Consider the following 25,042-nt stretch of genomic DNA (forward strand, 5'->3'; position numbering starts at 1 on the left):
GACGTAGCCTGCATTTTCTGGTCACTTGCAGCAGAATTCCTGTAATCGGGCGGAGAGTGACACGTGTGTTATCTGCTGTGTGTACAGTAGCCTAGACTACTGTACTATCTATAGGCCTATATACGCACGTGCATGCAATAGATCATAGATGAGACTGCATGGTTGTTTGTGGTATGCTACAGCAGTTATTGTTTAAGTTATTACAAGGAAATTAACAGTAAACCTAATTAAAATAATACATGTAAATAATAAAACACAAAATTCTGCTTCAACAGTGATATATAGGCCTACACAAAACAATTAGGATAGTTGTTCTGTGTGACTGAGGCACAGCAGAAAATCCACTCCATTATCATCTCTCTCTCGGTTTCACACACACACACACACACACACACACACACACACACACACACACACACACACACACACACACAAGCAAGCACGAGTTGGCCAGACTCATAACTTTGAAATGCAGTCTGAATTCAAATTACATGGCAATGTTTTATTGCAAAACAATTGTTATCTAATCTGATTACTTTGTGTGTGGCTTCAAGACATATTCCTTTAAAAAAGCAATTTGGCAATGAATGGTATTGTGACCCCATTTCTATTTACAACCATTAAGGGAAAATGGGTTCTTAACCGAGTCCAATACCTATTTTGAGCCAGAATAAAAACCTGTTTTTATACCAGCCAGAGTGGATGGTCTCTATACTCAGTAGCCTAGATACTCACCATTACTTGCATCTGGTTATAGCCTACTCCCTACTGGGTTCCTGTAGCAGTTTTAACCCATTTACTTAAAAAGTAATTATATATATTCAAAGATTTGAGGCACATTTTCACGATTCTTAAAAAATAGCAGACCTACAAGTGCATAGCGCGACACTCTGTGCCGCGCTATGAGCTTGTAGCTCTGCTATTTTTCAATAGCTAAAGTATAACATAATGCTTTAAAACACCAAAAGGGGTTCCCGCCCAAAATGGACAGTCCCCCCCGACGTGTTAATTTAGAATCCTGCATGAGTGAGTCTAAATAGTAGGCCTACATTTGATCCATATCTGTTAATGGTTCATTTACAGGGGGCATGTGGTCAGAAGATAAGGTGTGGATTGGGATGTAATGAAAGGTCAACCAAAGAACAAGATGTGTACAGGATCTCCTCACAGGTCATACAAGGTTTCTTCGACTATGCATGCAACTCATGATGCCACAGCACCTCAAATGCCCTTAAAACAAGGTTCCAAACATCCCAACCAAACTTGTCCTTACTTGGCCTAACTCCCAGAACCCACCACACCCCTGCTCATTTTGATAGATTGGAATAACTTGGGTTGACGACAGAGTACAGCAACTTGCAATGGGCCTGGTCTTTAAGATTCACTAGTAGCCTACACTACTAGGATACCCATGTGTACCTGTCAAAATACGTTCAACCCAGATTCAAACAAGGGGTTAAACTAATTTTGCTCCTATATGCTACTAAAATGTAGCACGCCCTACCAACAGACGTTAAGAAATGTGAATCCTTTAAAACCGCTCTCAAAGAGAACTTACGGGCGGCTGCAATTTTAAACTGGCCCCTATTTTTCTATACTGTACATTTTCCCTTATTTTAATAAGTGTGAAATGTATATGATGATTTCCTTTTTTTGCATGTATAAGTATAGCATCTTTATGTCTTTAAATGTTCTGATGAATTGGAACATGGGGGACCCTTATGTAAACAAGTCTACTCTCTTTGCAGATTCTGTGTATTGGCCTGTACTTTCGTTGAACTGTACACATTCTACAAACTGTTTTCAACCAATCAATCATTCCTTGAGACATGTAACTGTGATCTAAGTCATTACACATCTTCCGAATCTAATCTGGGATGATCATTTTGATTACATGTAGTATACCAAACCTTGCATGCACCCGAGTGTGCAACCTACAATAGTGCAGTGATAGCTCCCTGGGCACTTGGAGCACAGAAAAGCAAAGTTATAGGGTCCAAGGCGGCCATGGGCTTCTCCCCTCTCTTGTCCACAGCTGGCTCATACAGTCCTAGGCTTTATAATGGTGAACATGGGAGCACTGGAGAAGTATAGGCAGTTAGAGAGGGTGGGGTGAGTCCTGGTTTGAAGACCTCCATGTGGTGCATGTGTGGCTATCACCTCTGAGGTAGGTAGGTCTACCAGTCCAGGCCCCTATAGGTGCCTTGACTCCAGAGACATTTTACATTGTGGAGCACTATCTAACAATGTAACATTTGAGAAATTGAAATAAACAAATAAAGCAATTATTTTGCCTTTATTGATAGAGTAAGTGGAGACAGGAAAGCGGAGAGAGACGAGAAGTGACAGGCCTACAGCAAAGTTTCTTCAGGATCGGGGTCTGGAATCCTTTTATGAAATTCTGCCTAGTTCATGTCATTGTTACATTGGCAACTTTTAATGAATGCATTAGCGTCGCCCAAAACCATAGAATAGAGTAAGGCAGTTACGACATTGAGGGGGCAGAAAACAGCCCGGTCACATGGTTCATTCACTCGTGCGAGCCCATAGACTCCAATGCATTCTGTAAACTTCCAGTTGTCCCTTTTAAAGGGACAAACCAATAGATGTAAAAGAGCCTGGCCCCATGAAGTGAATAGAGTTGTCATAACTCTGTCATGTCTATGGCTCTGGCGTCGCCTAGTGGTGATATGACATACAAACACATACAACTACTTGTACAACAGCAATAATGTTATTGCACATTCACACATACTTAAATCAATCATACATATTTGGTCCAGTAGTGCTTTGCACAAAACAAATCACATGAATATTCTGTGAAATATGCCACAACCATAGCAACAACATAGTACAAACAATCCACATAAGGATGTTGTAAATTTAAAACGTAAAAAAAAGTAGACATAAAACCTATGCATTGTAGCTTTAACTATACATACCCGTGTTCTCTTCGATGGTTTGATTTTGACTTGACCTTCAAAGGCACAATAGGCAATGAATTACTTTGCATAGGAATACGTAAACTTTCTCTCTCACAGTGACAGTGATAAAATCCCTGGAATTATAGTGCAGTCAATGCCCTTGTTGCATAGATACAGTCAGAGTCAGGGTCCTTGTTGCATAGATACAGTCAGAGTCAGGGTCCTTGTTGCATAGATACAGTCAGAGTCAGGGTCCTTGTTGCATAGATACAGTCAGAGTCAGGGTCCTTCAGTAGTGCAGCATCACTCCTACAGCCAGAGACAGCAGCATGGTGGCTATTGAGCTCAATAGTGCTGCAGGATGTGAGGATGACAGAGAACAGTATAAGCATCCAACAAGTGTTATAGTTGGGTTTAATCGTTATAATTTCATTATAACGATTATCTAAAAACAAAGTTTACAAAATGCTTTATACAGTACATCACTTGTAAAGATAAAATAAATAATATACATTATGAGAGAACAATAATTAAGTATAACAAGCATCAATAAAACAGTAAGAAAGTGTCAAAATATAAAATATTTTTTACAATATCTTACCATGTGAAGAATTTTCTGAAATAAAGAACAAAGACAAAGACGTTAGCCCAGTTGTCCAGGTGCCCACATGCCCTTAGTGCCCAGTTGTCCATGTGCCCACATGCCCTTAGTGCCCAGTTGTCCATGTGCCCACATGTCCCTAGTGCCCAGTTGTCCATGTGCCCACATGTCCCTAGTGCCCAGTTGTCCATGTGCCCACATGTCCCTAGTGCCCAGTTGTCCATGTGCCCACATGTCCCTAGTGCCCAGTTGTCCATGTGCCCACATGTCCCTAGTGCCCAGTTGTCCATGTGCCCACATGTCCCTAGTGCCCAGTTGTCCATGTGCCCACATGTCCCTAGTGCCCAGTTGTCCATGTGCCCACATGCCCTTAGTGCCCAGTTGTCCATGTGCCCACATGTCCCTAGTGCCCTGTTGTCCATGTGCCCACATGCCCTTAGTGCCCAGTTGTCCATGTGCCCACATGTCCCTAGTGCCCAGTTGTCCATGTGCCCACATGTCCCTAGTGCCCAGTTGTCCATGTGCCCACATGTCCCTAGTGCCCAGTTGTCCATGTGCCCACATGTCCCTAGTGCCCAGTTGTCCATGTGCCCACATGTCCCTAGTGCCCAGTTGTCCATGTGCCCACATGTCCCTAGTGCCCAGTTGTCCATGTGCCCACATGTCCCTAGTGCCCTGTTGTCCATGTGCCCACATGCCCTTAGTGCCCAGTTGTCCATGTGCCCACATGCCCTTAGTGCCCAGTTGTCCATGTGCCCACATGCCCTTAGTGCCCAGTTGTCCATGTGCCCACATGTCCCTAGTGCCCAGTTGTCCATGTGCCCACATGCCCTTAGTGCCCAGTTGTCCATGTGCCCACATGTCCCTAGTGCCCAGTTGTCCATGTGCCCACATGTCCCTAGTGCCCTGTTGTCCATGTGCCCACATGCCCTTAGTGCCCAGTTGTCCATGTGCCCACATGTCCCTAGTGCCCAGTTGTCCATGTGCCCACATGTCCCTAGTGCCCAGTTGTCCATGTGCCCACATGTCCCTAGTGCCCAGTTGTCCATGTGCCCACATGTCCCTAGTGCCCAGTTGTCCATGTGCCCACATGTCCCTAGTGCCCAGTTGTCCATGTGCCCACATGTCCCTAGTGCCCAGTTGTCCATGTGCCCACATGTCCCTAGTGCCCAGTTGTCCATGTGCCCACATGTCCCTAGTGCCCAGTTGTCCATGTGCCCACATGCCCTTAGTGCCCAGTTGTCCATGTGCCCACATGCCCTTAGTGCCCAGTTGTCCATGTGCCCACATGCCCTTAGTGCCCAGTTGTCCATGTGCCCACATGTCCCTAGTGCCCAGTTGTCCATGTGCCCACATGTCCTTAGTGCCCAGTTGTCCAGGTGCCCACATGCCCTTAGTGCCCAGTTGTCCATGTGCCCACATGTCCCTAGTGCCCTGTTGTCCATGTGCCCACATGCCCTTAGTGCCCAGTTGTCCATGTGCCCACATGCCCTTAGTGCCCAGTTGTCCATGTGCCCACATGCCCTTAGTGCCCAGTTGTCCATGTGCCCACATGTCCTTAGTGCCCAGTTGTCCAGGTGCCCACATGCCCTTAGTGCCCAGTTGTCCAGGTGCCCACATGCCCTTAGTGCCCAGGTATTATCTCTACCCCTATGTGTCAAGTTGTCCAGGTGCCCACATGCCCTTAGTGCCCAGTTGGTTTTGGTGCCCACTTGCCCCGTTACCTACAGTCATGTCTAAATGGAGGCTCACCATGTCAGCTGCTGTCCGCTAGAGGGCAGGATAGGACAACAAAGCAATCTCATATGAAGTACTCCACTTGTCTTACAGTCTTTATTACAGACATTACATTCGTTTTGTCCATCTTACAGGGGATCACTACTGCCCCCAAGGTTTCCTGTGGTACAGCACCTTACAGATATGTACAGACCAGACTTGATAATAAGAATTGATAATTGATAACCTTATTGATCGATTAACCGGTTAGTTAATAAGAGTTTTTCTCTCTCAATTTCTAACATGAAAATCTACATGATTTTGTAACCCATTTTCACCCCTGTGTCAATTATCTAATGTGATCCTGGGCTGACCTCATGCTTCCTTCTATGCATGAGGAGTCCAAGCTGCTTCTTTTCACCTGACAGGGTCCCTGGTTGAACGTAGCGCATGGAAGGAACACGATATTCCAACCAGTTCCTTTTCCCTCCATCAGGCCAGGGGGAAGCAGTTTAGAGACCAGGATTACTGCATGTTTTTTGTGAGGGGGACACGGAAAGGCCCTTTCGCCAACCCCGCCTCGGGTATGAGGGAACACGCCGCCAGCACTCACAGCTTCCCCAGCGGGAATCGAACCCAGGACCTTCTAGCTGTAAGGCGACAGCAGTACTAACTGTGCCACCGTGCCCCTCAATCCCAATCCAATTTAAAGTCATGTTGTGTAACTTCAATGAAACTACAGTGAGATCCGTCATAGTCAACATAAATAAAAGGGGGTCCTCGGCATCAGCACCGTGTCAAGTATCAAAATTTGAGATGGGAGTGAGAATGCACTGACATAAATGAGAACGTCATAAGTTCATATGTAACAATAAGCATTTACATATCTCATATCAATATGATACAACGATATGGTCCACAGAAGCCACCTGGTCCACCACAACAATAGAAGTCCATACGGTACCTCTGATGGTGAACGTGGTCTCCATGCCAGCATGGATGTGGTCAGTGACGTGGCAGTGCAGCAGCCAGGTGCCAGGGTTTCCTACCACCATTTCCACAGTCTGGAACGTCCCGGGGAAGAGGTCAAACACATCAGCACGATGCACACGGTCCATCTGCACACGCGCACACACACACACACGCGCACACACACACCGAGAAAGGTGGAGGAACAGAGCTAAGAGTTTGAGGAACGGAGAGTATCTTCACATGATTCATTGCAACATACTGTAGGAAAGGATGTCACAGGTCAAGAATGTTTCCACACAGATTTTAGAACAAAAACGACAAAGCAAAAAATGACAGAGGACCTCAGTGTCCTTGACCTTTAACCTTTGACCATCAAGCCATTATGTTCTGACTTGACGACACACACACACACTTTTTTTTTCACTTTACTTCACTTTACTAATTTCAAATACGTTAACTCCACTACGTCTCAGATACAAATATTGTACTTTTACTCCGCTACAATTATTTGAAAACATTCATTAACCACTTCAACTCTACAGAATATACATGCTCACAAACTCACAATCTCGAGCTTGTAGATCTGCTATTTGTTATACATTTGAAAACTTGAAATGAGACATTCTGCATAATAGTGTGATACATATTGCCCCAATGCATTTCCAATGGGAGTCACATGGTTTGACACAACATTTGTGTTGTATGAGGGGGAGGGGGGCAGTCGAAACACAGCCGAAAGCCATACAACAGCTTGTAGTCCAAAATATTGTATCAAACCATGTGACTTCCATTGGAAATGCATTGGGGCGGCCATGACACTTACATCTTGCTTACATCTAGCATGCATCAATGTTGTACGCTAGATCGAAAGGTGTGAGTGAGACCTTACTCAAGTCAATTTTGAATTCCGGACTTTTACTGGTAACGGAGTTGTTCTACTGTACATTGCAGTATTGATACTTTTACTCAAGTGTTTCTTCCACCACTGGAAGACGGAGAGGGGTGGGTACCTTGTAGAGGAAGGTCTCTGCGTGGAAGTGCACCGTGTGCATGTCCACCTCGTTGCCCATGCCCAGTAGGTACCAGTCTACCTTCTGGCCCTGCGTCATCAGCAGCCCCTGGAGGTTCCCATACAGCCTGCCGTTTATCCCTGCAATAGACACACACACACACGCACACATGCACGCACACACGCAGGCACACACACGCGCGCACGCACACAAGCATGCACGCATGCATGCAACCAGACACATGTATACATTTTGTAAGGACATAACACAACCCTTAATTATAATGACTGAGTAACCATTTGAGGTGTTGCGGCGCATGCTATTTATCTCTTTAAACAGATTCACCTTAGACACACACATGCGCACGCATGCATGCACGCACACACGCACACACACACACACACACACACACACACACACACACACACACACACACACACACACACACACTAGTGAGATAACTCTGTGTCTTATCAGGCTGGACCAACAGTGCACTACATTATATTAATAGTGCAGGACAGGTAGACTATAGGCTTATTATTTTTTTAATGGAATGAGAGTTAGCGAAAGAAAATATTTTACGCCCTGTGCAGTACTGTCTGATTCGCGACGGTCGAGGGCTGCACACAATGTGATGATGAGATGATTTTCATGTCTGCTGCTTGACAAAAAGCAGAAACGGTACCATAGTAGCATCATTTCCCCTCATGATAGTTTAATGTTTTGCATTTTATTTGGGTGGTGTGTATATTGATCAGTCGAGGCGTCGAGATCGTGTTTCGAGGTGCAAAATGGTCCGAGGCGAGCTGTGTTACACTCAGACCCAGAAAGCGGTTGAAAGAATTGTGATTGTGATGCTCGCTCACCATGCATCTTGTTGCTCTCCTCAAAGTCCGGGTCTTTCTTCAACAGATCAGAGGCTTCAGGGCCTTTGCCGGTGTAATCTCTGATGTTGTCGTCAATGTACCAGGACTGGTTCTCGTCAAAGACCATGAAGAGCAGGGCAAACTCCATCTCCACATCTCCCCTTTGTCTGTCGCTGCCCTCGCCCACACGCAAAGTCCCAGGCCTGCACACCACCAACGGTCCCAGCAGGCCGCTGTACAGGTCCTGAGCGAGGAAAAGAGGAGCTGTGATTTATTGGTAGTTACAGATCAACCAGTTTGATTTGCTGGGGGGGATGGGGATTCTTATTGGCGGTGGGGATATGTTTTTTTTTGTGGCTTTCGCCTTTATTTTATATTTTTCATGGAGGGACAGACAGTAGGCTGACAGGAAATGGGGAGAGAGAGACATGATGTAAAGGCTGTTTGGATCGGGAGTGGAACCCGCGGCACACTGCCAGACTGGATTACCAGCCAAGGTGCCTGGAGCCACGGCCCAGGACGGGGATATGTTTTTATCCTTGTTTCTGGTAAGACTGAATTAAATACTAGTAGACTGTCTGATATGGTTGATATCAAATAATCTACAACAATTGAATTAATTTGTTTATTATTATGAAACCTAACAGTTTAATTTAAAACATCTACGTCCTCCCCTCACCACACACAAACCGACCCCTGTTCTTAACTTCTTACTCAGCGGGTGAGAAACCGCACCGAATCCAATTACTGTCAATTATCCTGTAATGGCAGTTATTTCATTTACTCTCATTGTACATTATGATGGTGAAACAGATCACAAAAACTGCAGCAACAAACTAAAATGTATGTGGATTCTGCCAACTATAGGCCAAATGCTTTACAATGAACTAGGTCTATGTTTTTTGTTTTGCTTTGAAGTCTACACACATCACACCCACATACAGTAGGCATCCCACATATGCACATACTGTACACAGAATGCATCGCCGCAACGTCCATTCATCCTATGTCATATAACAAGCTGGAAAATCTTACTTAATACCAGGAATTAAATTAAATGGAATGCATGAAGGCACCGATTGGTCCTGGTCATCTTCATATACTGTAATAAAACAATAGCGTAAAATGACGCAAATTATAACGTGCTGAGACACGTTCAATAATGCTCTCATTCAGGTGAAAATAGAGATCGGCCGCTGGCCTCAGGGGCATTCTTGATGCTTTAATGCGAACAATTAGAGATATGACCGCATCTTATTCATCAACTGTGCAGGCGGTTCAATCTTTGTGAAAAGCAAGCAGTTAGTGGTATGAGAGATTTCCTTCAGGACCCACACACGTGAGTCCCAGTTGCAGCACAGTTCAGTGTGAAAGGGGTTTGTTTCAATATTATGAACAACATGCACAGAAAAGAGATCTATAACAGGGGTCTTCAACGTTTTTCAAGCCATGGACCCCTTAGCTGAGAGAGAGATTAAACAGAGACCGCCCACTACATATTGTATAAAGTTGTGTTGCAGACTTTTCAAATTTTCAGATAGCTTCATACATAGTCTTATTTGACAGCACTATCATTGTGTAGCATTGCGTTGGGTTCATGTTAATGTGTATTTTCAGACAGTTAAACCTCAAAATTTGCACCTGGTCTGCTCTTCATTCCCTCTTCTACAACAAACCTCTTTGCCGAAAATAGCCGATCTACAAGCTCACAACACCTCGCAGCGTGTGTTTGTCTTGCAACAGTTATTGGATGCAAGCCGTTGTGTTTAATCTGAAACGCAGGCATAGCCTAAATTTGATAATGTTTCGGATTGGAAAATAGGTGAACATAATTGTTTCAGTCAGTCCAAAGCATTTAAATCTCCCCATCTGTAAATGTAATTGGCTTAACCGTACACATACAGTATACCCAGTCTTACTTGCATTCTAGGCCTGCTATTATTATAATTATGATTATTTAGTAGTATGCCGTTAGTGAGTGTACACATGTGTACTGTACAAGGCTGAGAGGATCACGGTGTATCCTCAGCAAAAACTAGACAACACCACTATTGAAAATCTGAACGCGCTGATCGACACTCCCGAGATGATTCAATTTGTTAACCCATTCTGACCTGAGATCAGATTCTAAAAATGTCTATTACATCCTGACAGTTACATTATTAACCCATTCTGACCTGAGATCAGATTCTAAAAGTGTCTTAGATTTTTCAAAATAGCAGACCTACAAGCTCGTATTGCGCCACTCGGTGGCGCAATACGAGCTTGTAGATCTGCTATTTTTCAATAGCTAAAGCATAACGTGATGCCAACACCAAAATGGGTGCCTGGTCAGAATGGGTTAATATATTAGCAGTATCCACTTTGACTCCATTGGTTTCCATGCTAAAAGGGTGATATTTTTCACCATACCATGAGATTGAATCAAATCAATATTTGGACTTATATTATGTGCAGGCGGCTTGAAGACAATGCAGAGGACCACGTCATCATATGCAGTACCTTGGTGAAGTGCGTAGAGGAGAAGTAGGCATAGGAGATGCAGTTAGGATCTGAGACCCCTGGACCAGAGCTTTCAGGAATGTCCCATCTAACCTCGGTTATGTAGCCTGACAGGACAAGAACAAATACATTTACGTATGCATGCACGCACACACACACACACACACACACACACACACACACACACACACACACACACACACACACACACACACACACACACACACACACACGCTTAAATTGTTTGAGCGAAGCTATGTGTGCTAATAAAACTGTGTGAAACTGCGTGCTTGGGCCATGAATATGTCCAATGCGCCCTCCCGCTCCTAAAATGCAGTGTGTGTATGGCCACGGTCCGTAAATTAAATGCTTTATACGTTTGCAGCGTTCTCTGAATGATAGACTATGACCTTCTTGGTTTCTGAGTGAAGATAATTGACTAGAATAGATATACTATAGGTGACAAGAGCAGACGCAAAATCTCAGCAATTAATTACTGAGTGAGTAGGCTGCACATGGGTGACTCAGTTTTCTGTGTCTGTGTGTGTGGAATAAATGCAATGTATGGAATATCTGCCATTGTAGGTAGGCTAAGTATATTTGTGCTTAATTTTAATACTTTGACATGCATGCAAGATCTCGCAGAGTTCAACAACAATGCAAAAGACTGTGTAAAGAAATGGGAAACTAACTGTCATCCAACCACATGCTACAAAGATACGAAAATAACTACTACTCTGTACCCTCTTTCTCCCCTCTCTTTTCCTCTGCTACTTATATTGGCTCATGTGGCACAAGACACCCGTTATGCGATTCTCAGCCAATCACAGCGCACGCATTCAGATGACGCATTCTGAGGACGCAATCTGTAGAATTATTAGTTATATAGGCTATAATGAAATGTTTTGTTCCCCAGGTGAATTATAATTGCACCCATCTGTATGCTCTGGCAATGGGGCTGGTGTGTGGAAATACTTTGCATTACGTTTCCCCATTTAGTTTGTCAAACGAATCGGTACCCTTGCGGTGCCTTGCCTGCGGGGAGTACAGTGCTAACACACTGGATACAGTATATCTAACATTACTCTCCAGCAATGAGGTGGTTGGTGACACTGATCCATTGTGCGTGATGAAGCATGTGTCAACAAATGGAATAAAATGACCTTCCATCAGAAGCCGTGGCTAAACTGCTGTCCCTCCATAGCCACACATTAGAAACACCATGAACATTTGGCATTTTCAGTCTCTATTCTCACCAGGTTGGACTGCAGCGAACCCATGGGCCTTCAGTCCATGGGCGTGAATGGAATAGTTCCGGCTGGCTTTGTTTTTGAACGTGATCAGAATCTGTTCCCCTACTTCAGCTTTGATTATTGGACCTGTAGCAGTAAAAAGAAAACACAAGCATACAAATTATCTACGCACAAATTATCTACACACAAAGTCCTGTCTTGCACAAATTGGAACCTAATGGAACCTTATTATAGTTGTTCAGACCATACTGGACTGTGTGGCACCATTTACTGGTGTTTGCGACCTCACACATAAGGATGTTGTAATATATATAATATAATATTCTCTCATCAGATCATCTTAAACTGTCTTGATTTGTGTTGTTTTCTTGTTTGTGATGTCGATTTTTTGTTTATGTTTGACACTGTCAATTTATTTCTGATTTTGTAAAAAACAAAAACCATCAAAAGTGTAATCATTTACTCTGTGAAATCATTAGACATGGCTTGCTTTGCAGCCTAGTATAAACATACAAAGGAAGTTCTGTTAATTTTGTTTGGTTAAAAGGAAATGCCTAAAAGCAGGCAATGCCAAATGTCTTTTTAGTTTAGTCAGTTCAGATTTTGTTTTTGTGAGGGGGGGGGGGGGGGGTGTTGAAAAAACAACACAGGAAAATGCAGTTTGTCTTAAAGAGTACAGCAGCAACAGCAACATTGACAATGTAATGACACTTTCATTTTGAGTTAATCTTGTGTGTAGTGCAGAATATATGAAGCAATAAAGAAGCAACCTACAATACTGTATAAACCCCCAGTGTTATTTTAACCTTGATAGAATATATATAATATATAATTTAATGACTTTCTGAAAAGGGTTGGTTGCAGCTGCAAGACAGTGCGAAAGGGATTACATGTCTAAATGTCCCTTCTGATGAGAGAGGCAAGAGCAGCACATTGTGAGGTCTGTGATTGATCGCATGAATTAATATGAATCAGGCTTTAGGATACCTAGAATGCCCAAGTGCATCTCTTGCGGCGGTCGTTTCTTCTGCGTCGAGAAGGTGTCATCCGTGTACTCCCTGTACACCACCTTCTTATAGCGGGAGCCGATTCGGTTCTCCCCTCGCTCCAGGAACGCGTTGCCTGGACTGGGACACACGACAATCTGTCACCGCTCACAAACAGTCATACTTATGAACATAAATAGCAATTTACCAAACCCAGGTACATCAACATGCAATTAGAGATGTAATCCCTGCAGGGTGGGAAGACATGCAAGCACATGCACACGCACACGCACGCACGCGCACACACGCGCACACACACACACACACACACACACACACACACACACACACACACACACACACACACCTGCCCTCTAGTGTGCCATGGTTCTTCTCCTGTTCCCAGCCTCTGTCAGGTGCGTAGTCCCACTCCATCTCCTCAGCGCTGATGAAGTACTGGACGACCTTTGAGTGTCTGAATGGTTTACGAGTGAAGTTGTGTCCGGGACAGTCCTGCACCGTGTACCGCTCCTGCATTCCACCCATGAGGTGGTCCGTTACTCTGCAGCTCACTTCAAACGTGCCTGTATGAGAGCATCCACAGGGGTTAGGTTGGGGTCAGGGCTCAGATCAATTTGACTCTCTCATTGAATCTTTGGGGTCAGTGGTTTTCAAAGTGGGCTCCAGGGATCCATCGGGGTTCCCTGTGGGGGTTCCAACTCTGAGTGTATACAGTACATGGAACCAAATGGACCCGCCGTTGTACACTCCCAGCATTATGGGGGTAGTTGAAATTAAACCCATGGCAAACAACTGTTTTAGGTAAATTGTTGTATTAGTGGATTTCTCTTGGTGACAATATTCTTTCAGCCTTGTGGAACAACACATGGAGAATGTTCCCCTACTCTTCGCCATTGAACCCCAGCCCTAGGTAGAGCTGTTGTGAACAGCGTGGTGACAATTAGAATCTTAGTAAGCGTACAGTATATGTACAAGAATCAAAATACTGTGAGTAATTCTGTGTTATATACATTATAATGTATAACAGCGTCATGCCAAAGTAAGTCAATCTGCAAGCTCATGTGATGTTGAAGATTTTTTGCCTGTAATGACATTCCCAAAATAGAATGAGGAATGGTTACGTCTGTCTGTGAGGTTTCATGAATATTGAATCAATCAATGAAAAGTATTTACATGAGCTTATAACAAAATAATAACTACATTGGAGTTCCTTTCAATGTCTCCACCCCGAAAGCAACATTTGTGGAAGAAAGCAAATTGACTAGTAGTATGGTAAAGCGGCTGTCCAGACTGACCAGCAGTGGACGGCTTCATGAGCACGGTAGCGGTGGTGTGTGGGAACAGGCTGACGGTGTCCCGGGTGGTGCCGTGCCTCTGGAAGGTGTTGCCCTCAAAATAAATGCCATGGATGTCCACCTCCGTGCCCAGGCCGAAGTTGTACCACACAACTGTGTCCCCCGAACATAAGTCCAGGCTATGAAGGTTCCCATACATCCGGCCATTCACCGCTGAAATATATATATATATATTTTAAAAGATATACAAATCACAACAATACAACAACACAAATATAACCTAGCCAATTGAAAATGACTTCCAGTTCCAGTTCTAGTGACGATGGCAACTGTTGGAGGCTAATCCGAATGTTACACAGTAACTAATAATAATAATAAAAACTTAATGATAAATGAAAAATAAGGATTTTATTGTTTTATATACAACTCCACCATGTGAGATTTTTGGAATTTCTTTTGCTACGACATTGATCTACTTTTTAAGCATTAAATACAAATTCCACTCTGGTTAAAGAAAACACTTCGTATGAATATTTTAATACGGGGATCAAATATGAAAGGAAATCTCGGTGTCCAAAGTGCTGATATTTCCATATCGATCCGCCCTTCCCTAAAGCATGATTTATAGTTATAGCAGGGAGAGCTGTCATCATCATGACCCTGAGGAAGAGGCATTACACACACAAACACAGAGGTAAACTACCATGCATCTTATTGCTCTCCTCAAATTCTTCATCTTCTGGATCTGTCTCATTGCTGCCGTACTTTAATATGTTTTCATCCAAGTACCAGCTCTCTTTCTCGTCCATGACAGAAAACAGCAGGAACATCTCCTTGTCCACGCCTTTCTGTTAAAGAACAAACAGTACAAGACAATTAGGCCAGTGGCAAACAGTCAGTTTATTATAATATCCATTAGGAATAATCGCACTTGCACTTAGAAACTGGTCTATGGTGATCTCTGAAGACAATTTGGTGTTTCTTTTAGCAGAGAAAACAATCCCACCAGCAAAGAGCCTTTAGTTAATCTATGAATTACTTTTTAACGAGTATTGGGTTATTCGCTTGGATAACGCGAAGAATACCCGAAGCTTGAAAAAGGTATATTGGAATGGGGACAGCCCTAGAATGGGTTTTCAACAGGTGGTCTGCATCACTGGTGGTCCGTGAAGGTATTCCATGTGGTCCCTGACCATGCATTTAGCAATGTAAGAAATTGAAGATATGTTTTTATCGACCACTAGTTGAGAAACAGTGCACTAATGACCTGGTGATGTCATTTACTGAAAGTGAATGTGTACCAGACTGACTGGTTGAGTTTATTAGGAAATGTGTCCATTTACTGTAAGCTAAATTAAACTGAAGTGAAAGTGTACCGGATTGACTGGTTGAGTCACCTTATTAGGAAATGTGTTCATTTACTGTAAGCTAAATTAAACTGAAAGTGAAATACTGTAAGCTAAATTAAACTGAAAGTGAATGTGTACCAGACTGACTGGTTGAGTCACCATTATTAGGAATGTGTCCATATAAACAATCGCATGTGCGTGCTCGTTCATACATAAGTTGCAATGAATCAGTTAACATGAGTTTAATATGGAAGGTTAAGAGAACCATGTGATAGGAATAGGGCAGTGGTTCTATGGTTCTATTTTCTTTTAGCTCTGGACCACTAGCATATCTCCGTTAAATAATGACTGATAAGGGCTTGATTTAATTCACCTCAAATTAACAAATTAAATTAAACACAGTCAATATAATTTAATTTCAAAACAATTCCCCCACACCACACCCATATCCCCCCATCCAACACAACAGTGGTCCCCAGGTTGATGGCCTAGAACAGAGGTCCTCAATGTTTTGGCTGGGGACCCCCGGAAATGCTTTGGCAATGTCTTTTTTGGGGGGATCCCCCAAAATAATTTGGCGACCCCCTGGGGGGTCTATAACCTGGCCTATAACATTAATCTGATCATGTTAGCTTGCAGTAAAATCTGATGCACACCTGGGTACCGTCCGTTCCCAGAGCTCCTTTCCTGCACACTAGTAAAGGTCCCACTAAACCAGAGCTGGTGTCCTTCACAGCATCAGTGCTGGAGAAGTACAGGTAAGGGATACAGTTTGGATCCGAGGGAGAGGGACCATCCAGAACCTTCCAGTTGTAGATGAAAGTCCTCCCAGGAGCTACTGCAGACCCGTCAGCCCCTGTAGTATTAGGCACAGAGCACGATAATCAGTACATCTGCTACAAGACTCAGCAAGTACGGTATTTGAAATGGTTTCTTAGAATTATATTATTAAATTGGATTAGGTGATTGTTAAAGCACTTCATACCCTGGTGAAAACAATAACAACTATAAAAAGTGCTCCTTAGGTTATGGTGGGCCATAGATTTCAGTTCATTTTCGATCACATTCTTGTCTTTTTTTGTTCCCTTCCTTCACCATTGCGACAGTTGTTGATTCATGAAGAAATGTTCCATTCGACATGACACTTCCCATTCTGTGTGGACTTTGCATTGTTTCATGGTGTGATGTCTCTTACTGACCTCATGCTCAATATTGTTGTCTTGTTAGCTGTCGTTGGAACTTGGACAGTAGTAGTATTTAAAAGCTAACACACCGGGATATGCAGACAGCACCATTCATGTGATAATTTGTGTTGTACCGCTCCCCTGATATTTGGGTTCAAATTCGAACCAGCAAACCTGAATATGATTGGACAGTGAATGATACAGTATGAATGGATGTTTGGGTCTGGGATCGGCCAAAAAGCTCCTCAGTATTGACCGGTTTAAACTGGTTTAATGGTTTGATAATGGTTGCTCATTAACATTATTAACAGTATTAACATTCCTCACTGCCCTTAAAAAGAGTATTTATTATGTGTGTGTACTGTACTTCAGCAGACTGTTTTTTACTTTTATCATCTTGCTCCTAAGTAAAGGCATGAACTGGCTACGCAAATCAGAGGGATCTACAAAGGACTCGGTCAAAGCTATCTGATCTGATCTTTCTCACCGTTTTGGTCAGAGTGCAGGCCGTGAGGCTGGATGCTGTAGTTTCTACCAGCGCGGTTCATGAAGGTCACTTGGAGGATATCACCTTCCTCTGCCCTGAGGACGGGACCTGAACACACGGAGATGAACGCCAGAATTAATAGGGGAATTAATCACAGTAGCTGGAGTTAAGAGATGAGGGGATATTTTGGATGGTTTGAACTTTGAAACATAACTTTGAAGTATATATTTCAGTGAGATATGAGGAAAAACTAAGGACTGTGCTGTCAGACAGAATTAGCATGAAAGAAGGGGAACATGAGATGCCCCAGAGGAGAGAATGAATGCTCAATTGACTTGGAACTAAGGATGCACAAAAAGAGCATGGCTCACCGAGGATTCCCAAGTTAGCAGGCTGCTCTCTTCTAGTTTTGAAGGTGCTGTTTGTGTACTCTGTATACACAACCTTCCTGTAGCGACCCCCGATCCTGCCCCCGTCTCTCCCAAAAAATGTCTCTGATGGGCTGTGAGAGAAACAGTGTGAGAGAGAGTAAGATAAATTAAAAAGAGCCATAAAGAGAGGATGCAAGTGAGACAGACAGACAGACAGACAGACAGACAGACAGACAGACAGACAGACAGACAGACAGACAGACAGACAGACAGACAGACAGACAGACAGACAGACACAGACAGACTGTGGTCATTGCGGGAAATTAAGGGTCATAAATAGGTAGTTTCTTGTGTGTGTGTGTGTGTGTGTGTGTGTGTGTGTGTGTGTGTGAACTTGTGAGATAAAGACCTTCCTGTTTCTTTGCTGAGTCACATATGTTGGAATCTCATACTGCAGTGAAGCAGAACAGAGCAAACAGCTGGCCTGCAGTTAGATTATGTTACATCAGGGGGAAAACAGCAACCCCTAAACAACCCCACTAAACTGTTTACGTGGTTTCAACTGTCTCACTCCCGGAAGACGTTAAGTAGTGTATAGTAAATACACTCCCGGAAGAGCCTGTTCACATATACAGTAAATACACTGCTCTGCTGAAAGCCTTTCATACATAAGCAAGGCCCTCGATTTGATTTAAAGGCTGCCTTATGCCGATCAACGGCCCACGTACCTGTTCGCTTCAGTTAGTGATTTGTTAGTGATCAGATTCATCCCTGAGGGCGCGTAGTCCCACTCCACCTCTTCCGCAGCCAGGTAGTAGGACCTGGTTACGTTCTCCACCGCTGTGGGCCTGGCCGCTGTGCCACAGGACTTCACCTCATAGAAGACCTGCATTCCAGCTGATGAACAGACACACACACAACAATGCACATTTGTAAGGACATTATGCACACATGGTACAGACGTGTGGGATGAACACACTTCCAGTCCAGTATGATTCAAGTTGTGTGCATCTGGATTTCCTGTACAAGATGTCAGTGACCTGACATGAATCAACATGCAAGGAATGTCTCTTTTTTCCCCCTTTTTTTTTAGAAAAACTAAAACAAATTAACCACCCAAAATAGAAATATTAGAAAGTAGACGTAAACGTCAGAAGAACAGGCTAAATGCAAAACAAAACAAAACAAAAAACTATATAAAACTATAATTTGTATTAACATTTTACTAATTGTATAATTTTTTATTGTTATTAATACTAACTAATATTAACTATTATTAACTATTAACACATATTTAGTGTAGAGACGACACTGGAGAAGCTCAGACTTTTATTAAGGTGGTGAATACAAAGTATCTGCAGTCAATTTGTACTCAGCACCTTAATAAATTGTTCAAGCTGCTTCAGTGTCTTCTGTACATTATGCTGTGTTGTCCTGCTCCTGTGATGCACCAGGCTTGCTTACATTTGGCTGAGACGTGGTACTTTCTTCAAAACTATTTAGTGTTTCAAAGAAACTAGGTCCTACCCTGTAGGTGGTCGTTAACTTGGCAGGTCAGCAGCCACTTCCCCATCTCCAGTGGAATCATCTCAGCTGTGACAAAGGTTGCCGGGAACAGGCTGAGGACATCGGTGCGATGGCCGCGGTCCAACAACGTGTTTCCATGGAAATACGCAGAGTGAATGTCCACCTCGTTGCCCATGCCAAACAGATGCCAGGCCACTGGACGGTGCTGACACAGCTTAATGCCAGGCAGGTTACCATACATGTAACCATTAATGGCTGTCATACAGGGAAAAGACAATAGGGAGAGGTAAGAGGCGACCACGACTGATACAATACAAATAGATGAGGAAAGGGGAGAGCAGAAGGTAAACGACTACTACAGTACTTTCACCTGCACATTGGATTACAAATGTAACTTACATTTGTAATCGTACATTATGTAAGCAATCCAGCAAAGTAACTTCACACACGACTAACCCAAAGAAAGGCAGTTTTGCATTTTTTATTTTAATTTAGAGTTTAGACGGTACAGAGGAGAGAAACAGGAGGAAGATAATGGACAGAGTAGGATGGCATGCGACACGAGCCCTAAGGCCTAAACCACACCAGTTGCAACTAGTCGCAACTCTTTGCAACAAACAAAAAAACACACTAATGTAACTCCTTCAAATTGCCATTGGGGAATATTGCAAGTAGTTGCGTGTTGCAAGGAGTTGCGTGGCGAATCATTGGTGCGGTTTGGGCTTAAGATCGACTCAATCACAGCCATGGAAAAACTACCCACCGTGCATCAGGTTTGACTCTATGAATTCGGGGTCATCCTGGTTGACTCCACCTGGGTCTGAGCAGAAGGCCTGAATGTTGTCATCCAGGTACCAGCTCAGGGCCTCGTCCACCACGTTGAACATCAGGAACACATCCTGGTCCACATCCTTACGTACCGACTCCGTCAGACTGTCAGCAGGCACAGGGCCCTCCTTCAGGATACCTACAGTACATGCAATGATGACACACTCTTGAAAGGCTACAGACGTTCTGTTCCTGTTTAAAGTTCTGAGTGTGATATACTGGAAAATCAGGACAATATTCAGTGAAATACTCTTGCAGTATCTGTAAATATACTTGACCACCATGCTTGCCAAATAGTCCACTTAGAGAGGTCCTTAGAAAGACCAAAATGAGAGAGAGACACTTGGAAACGTTATTTAATCACTAAGCCAACCTGTCACCTCCAGCTGCTGAAGTTGTGGCAGAATAGGGTGCATGCACATTTTCTGGGAGAGAGAGCTGGACAAAATTTGAGACCCCAACATTTCAAGTACTGTTACTGTGTATACTGTATTCTCTCACCTTTTTTACATGTCAGCAACGCCCCTATGAGTCCAGAGGATATGTCCCTGGGGGCGTCGACATGGGAGTGGTACACCCAGGTCAAACAGTTGGCATCGCCCTCCGTAGGGGCAAATTCTGGCCTGACCTCCCATCGGTAAGTATAGCTGCCTCCCGGGGGAACAGCGTCATCCTGCTTCAACTTTGCAGATGTCCCGTCTGGGTAGAGCGCCCCTAGTGGACAAAGATTCATTAAGATCAGTTTTGATGCCAAGACTGTATGCTACTGTATGCTGTGACAGGGACAGGATCAGAACCAGCTCTGTTCTGGTCTTGTAACAGCTTGTTACAAGACCAGCACCTGATCCAGCTTTTTCCTAAAAATGTTTTTTTATTAAATTTACAAAGCATTATTTATATATTGTGTCATATATCACAAAACAAAATAACTATTACACTGTGAGAAAATGTAATTGCCCCCCCCTGAGTACTACATGTTAGTTTCATGTCCGTGAGAAACTACATTTCATTCAGCTGTGGATTTTCATCATTACCTATTGGTTTGGCCCTGATCCGTAACTCTCCTGTGTTTCACTTTTACTGCTTTTAAGTGCTACCGCAAATGAATTACTCCACGGGGATCAATAAAGGTTCATCTTATCTTACACAAGTCGCACTTTGTCCACTGTAAATGTCCTTAATAATCACATTCACTGTCGACGATTTAAAGAACAAATCCGATGACATAATTTCTTCCGTATCTCCACGCCATTTACCATATTCCATATGATTTGTGTGCTCACTGCTCACTAGTAAACATTAAATTGACCTGTAAAGTTGGCAGCTACACCAGTGAACTTTGATTCCCTCAGTAGTCTCCTCGCATGGCTTTAACCACTTACTGTAAGTCCTACTGTATATACTTCATTGTCTGACGAATAGCAAAGACAGTACGTAAATAGTTGAAAATATTTTATTTCAAGCCGTTTTATTTCATGGCGTGTTCTGGATACCTCCCAAGAAGCTGTCCTTCTGCAACATGAGTGAATGTATTGTATATCCTTCCTGTTAAACTGCATCCTTTGACTGCATGAAAAGAAAAAGAAAAAATAGGCCATCGTTCATGGTCTGTCTCGACACGATAAAAAAAGCTGGTCTCAAGAAGGGAAAAGGTATTTACGAAATCCCTGTAAAGCCTGGGAGATTCATAGGATAGCAAGCATCTCCCTGTGCGCGCATGTGTGCGTGTGTGTGTGTGTACAGTACACTATATCTGTTCGTGTGGGGGGGTTGCATAACAACTGAGTAAGTGTGCTCAGATTTCTTAGAAACTGTAGTTGAGCATGTACAGCATCTGTTACAATAGAATGTGAGAGTTAATGAGAACGTGGTCCCTGTGTCTGTGACGTCCCATTATAGGAGTAGTTCTGGCAATGGAGATACGCCTGTTTTCTGACCATTGTTGAAAATAGTTGGGAACCGTCCAGTTAGACATGGGAGTAGCAGTGAGAATAAGGCTTGTCCCAGTGACCCAAAAGAGAAACATCAAAACTACAGATAGTTTATCAGATAAACCACACAAAGACCCTGAAGGTATCATAAACAAAATTCTGAAGAAAAACAACTAGCAAAAAAAGCAAAGGCTGGTAGTATTCACTTACAGTAGATGTGTCTACGATTTGTAAGCACTGTTGTGATATGTTATGAGTGCCTATGCTGTGTACTTGTACAATGTACTTGTACGTGAATATACAATGTACTTGATATGTATTGTGTATTGCCTGTAAGCAGACTTTCTAGTTAGCCACTGGAGACATCTCAGAGAGCAAGGTCAACTTGCTGCTAGCCGATTGTTATGTCTCAGTGCCACGTCATTAGGACATTAGGATCCAAAGCTATATATGTTCTGTATGTGTATAATAAAGTGTGAACCCTTGGCAAGATACTGTCTGAGTGTCCCGTTATTATTGTTCTACCGGGCCCGTCGATCGCCGCCGTACCAAAGGAATAATTCAGCCGGATTGTCACACACCACCCAGCCTACACACACACACACACACACACACTACCGGTCTGCCAGAACCGGACGAGGGTCCAGTACTTTGAGATTACAACAAGGGCCACAGTGTAACTTCAAACTATTCTGATGCGGGATCACATAAACGTCTCTTAATGAACAAACAAGCATATATTAATTTGTTCTAATTTGAAGACCTAAAATGATCATTCACTAGTCTAAAGTCAAATACAGGCTCCTTCCGACGTCGGAAAAAACGTCCGGTTGAAGCCCAACACACACCGGCTCCGTCCGACGCGGCGCGGTGCGTTGCCGCGCGGCGCCGCCTGGAAAATAGAACTGGTTCTATCGGCGCGCCAGGCGACGCGGCGCGACGCGGCGGACGGAGCCGGTGTGCGATAGGTTCATTGAAAATAAGGGAGGCGGCTGTTGTGACGCGCGGCGGTCGCAGACGGTGTGCGATGGGCTTCAGACAGTCAAGACATCTGAAACGTTTGGACATCAAAAGGAGCATGTAGGCCATTACACACCACAAGCATTTATTATTTCACACAGTTCATTTACATGACTTAAAACCGTTTGTGTCATGAGTACATCTAGCCTGGCTTCAGCCCCTGATCGCTAGCCACGGCCATTGTTCCTGCGATTCAGGCTCTGGTCAGGTGACGCTGTCTATGGTGGGGTAAGACTCGGTTGAAAATCTGTACGGCCAATCAGTGCCGTTTCAACTCGATGACGCCAAACAACAGCACTGGACCAAACATCAACAAACATGCGGTAACTTGCAAACGTATATATTCTTTCACCTCTACCACTGGTTGTTTGATATAATAAGATCAGATTACTGTAAGAAAACCGCTGGTCTGGAATTCTCCTGTGGAGAATGCACTAGGAGTGTGAAATGTGCCCCAGTGTCCCATGACTCCCATCACAGGTCCAAACTTGTGTGTGTGCATCTAAAAACAGGATAAGTTTAATACCTTCAGCATCCTTCTCATAGAAGACTCCGTGAGGGTGCATGGAGTAGTTCCTGGAGGCAAAGTTCTTCAAGTGCACCATTATGACATCATCAACCTCCGCCCGCAGTATGGGCCCCAGGTACCCCAGCCAGGCAGGTCTGGGGGCCTCACGGGTGTATGAGGCATCTGTGTATTGTCGGAACATGGCCTTCTTGTACGTTCTGCCAATGCGATGGGGCCCTCCCTCCAGGAATACTTTTGCATGCCTACGAGACGAAGAGAGGGATAGGGGTGACATGAGTATTATAATTAATGAGTGAAAGGACACATGAGAGGGTGTTGAATTAGGATAAGGCATGTGCCACTGGGGATCCGCTTGTAATTCCGATGGCACATTAGTCTGGCAACGTGGCTACGCGTGTGGTTAGGGTTAGTGACAGGATTAGTAATGGTGCACGTCGGACCAAGTCGTGCCGTCGGAATAATGGCGCTGACCTGTGCCACTGCATGTCACCCTGTGTTGTTCTTCTATCTCTGTAAGTTATTTTTCCCTCAGCAATTCATAGAAGGTTGCTACAGGGCAGAATTGTCAGAATCACAAGTTCATAGTAGGGCTTGTCAATTCGTACCGTGACAAGTTGACAAAGATGTAATACTTTCAACAAGGTAAATTAAGTTTACACAAGTAAGACGCGCAAACGCGGGAAGCGAACGCAGCTCGTAAATGGCAATAACAATTAGAATAAATTACATACTTTTTTAAGGTTTTCTTTTTAAACTTCACTTTGTTTTTTTAAGATTTTATTTTTAAGTTAAGTTTTTTGAAGTTTAAGTGTTTTTAAAGTTTTTTTTTTAAGTTAAGTTTTTTTGTGTTTTTAAGATTTTATTTTGAAGTTAAGTTTTTTCTTTTTCATTTTAAGTTAAGTTTTTTTTAAGTTAAGTTTGTGTGTGTGTGTGTGTGTGTGTGTGTGTGTGAGTGCGTGCGTGTATGTGTTTTGTGTGATACAGCTGCGCCCTCTGGTGGCGGGCGGGTGGTGTAACAGCGGGACACACACACACACAGACATTCAGCCCTTGCTGTCATAGTTAGTGCTCACTGCGTTCGCAATTAGTGTGATATTAGAATGTACATTGAGACAGACAGTACACTTAAAGGAGAATTCCATACTAGAAGGCTTTCTTACCTTTATTTGTAATTGTTACGTCCCCACCAAAGAGGTCCAGGTGTTATTTTGTGCAAAAGCGCATTATTGGCTATTTCCCCTACCATAAGCCCTCAATGAATTGCATTGCACTGAATGGGGCTATGGGGTGTTGTGCTAATTCGCTTATTTACATCGCTCAAAAATCTTTTTTTTTTTTCTCTTGATTCTCTTCATAATGTAAATAGTATCCCAAGCAGCACACGCGAATTAGCACAAAAACCCAACCCCCATTGAGGGCTTATGGTAGCCAATAATAGCCAATAATGCACTTTTGCACAAAATAACACCTGGACCTCTTTGGTGGGGACGTAACAACTACAAATAAAGGTAAGAAGGTATACACAAATCACAGACAAAACTCATAATAATACTTAACTAAATAAATAGTACCCAAGTGTCATGGTCCAATGTAACATGAATAGTTATGAATTATTTATTATCATGGGTACACGAAGCACTATAAGCACACAGTTTCGCCAACAGTGCGTG

The 25,042-nt window shown here is 43.4% G+C and overlaps 1 protein-coding gene across 2 annotated transcripts in view; it reads right to left on the bottom strand.

Annotated features, from left to right (window-relative positions):
- The window catches only part of LOC310876386 (ferroxidase HEPHL1-like), a 260,954-nt gene that overhangs the window by 230,538 nt on the left and 5,374 nt on the right, over nucleotides 1–25,042 (bottom strand). Inside the window, exons 2-20 of one of the 2 annotated variants that reach the window (XR_014570723.1) lie at nucleotides 23,370–23,614; nucleotides 20,394–20,606; nucleotides 19,828–20,031; nucleotides 19,065–19,319; nucleotides 18,266–18,434; nucleotides 17,538–17,668; nucleotides 17,167–17,274; nucleotides 16,152–16,351; nucleotides 14,850–14,994; nucleotides 14,147–14,359; nucleotides 13,198–13,414; nucleotides 12,832–12,971; nucleotides 11,848–11,970; nucleotides 10,592–10,698; nucleotides 8,090–8,333; nucleotides 7,224–7,363; nucleotides 6,206–6,359; nucleotides 3,526–3,540; nucleotides 2,891–3,278 (exon numbers count right to left, since the gene is read on the bottom strand). Coding sequence is in view for 1 of the 2 variants with exons in the window: in XM_083789916.1 (XP_083646042.1) it covers nucleotides 3,214–3,278; nucleotides 3,526–3,540; nucleotides 6,206–6,359; nucleotides 7,224–7,363; nucleotides 8,090–8,333; nucleotides 10,592–10,698; nucleotides 11,848–11,970; nucleotides 12,832–12,971; nucleotides 13,198–13,414; nucleotides 14,147–14,359; nucleotides 14,850–14,994; nucleotides 16,152–16,351; nucleotides 17,167–17,274; nucleotides 17,538–17,668; nucleotides 18,266–18,434; nucleotides 19,065–19,319; nucleotides 19,828–20,031; nucleotides 20,394–20,606; nucleotides 23,370–23,614 (3,088 nt within the window). In the remaining variant the exon portion in view is untranslated. Of the gene's footprint in view, nucleotides 1–2,321; nucleotides 3,279–3,525; nucleotides 3,541–6,205; nucleotides 6,360–7,223; nucleotides 7,364–8,089; nucleotides 8,334–10,591; nucleotides 10,699–11,847; nucleotides 11,971–12,831; nucleotides 12,972–13,197; nucleotides 13,415–14,146; nucleotides 14,360–14,849; nucleotides 14,995–16,151; nucleotides 16,352–17,166; nucleotides 17,275–17,537; nucleotides 17,669–18,265; nucleotides 18,435–19,064; nucleotides 19,320–19,827; nucleotides 20,032–20,393; nucleotides 20,607–23,369; nucleotides 23,615–25,042 lie in introns of those variants that run through there. The other variant, XM_083789916.1, reaches the window with a different exon arrangement.

This window comes from Protomyctophum parallelum (assembly GCF_964188405.1).
Source record: "Protomyctophum parallelum genome assembly, chromosome: 1".
Lineage (NCBI taxonomy): Eukaryota > Metazoa > Chordata > Actinopteri > Myctophiformes > Myctophidae > Protomyctophum > Protomyctophum parallelum.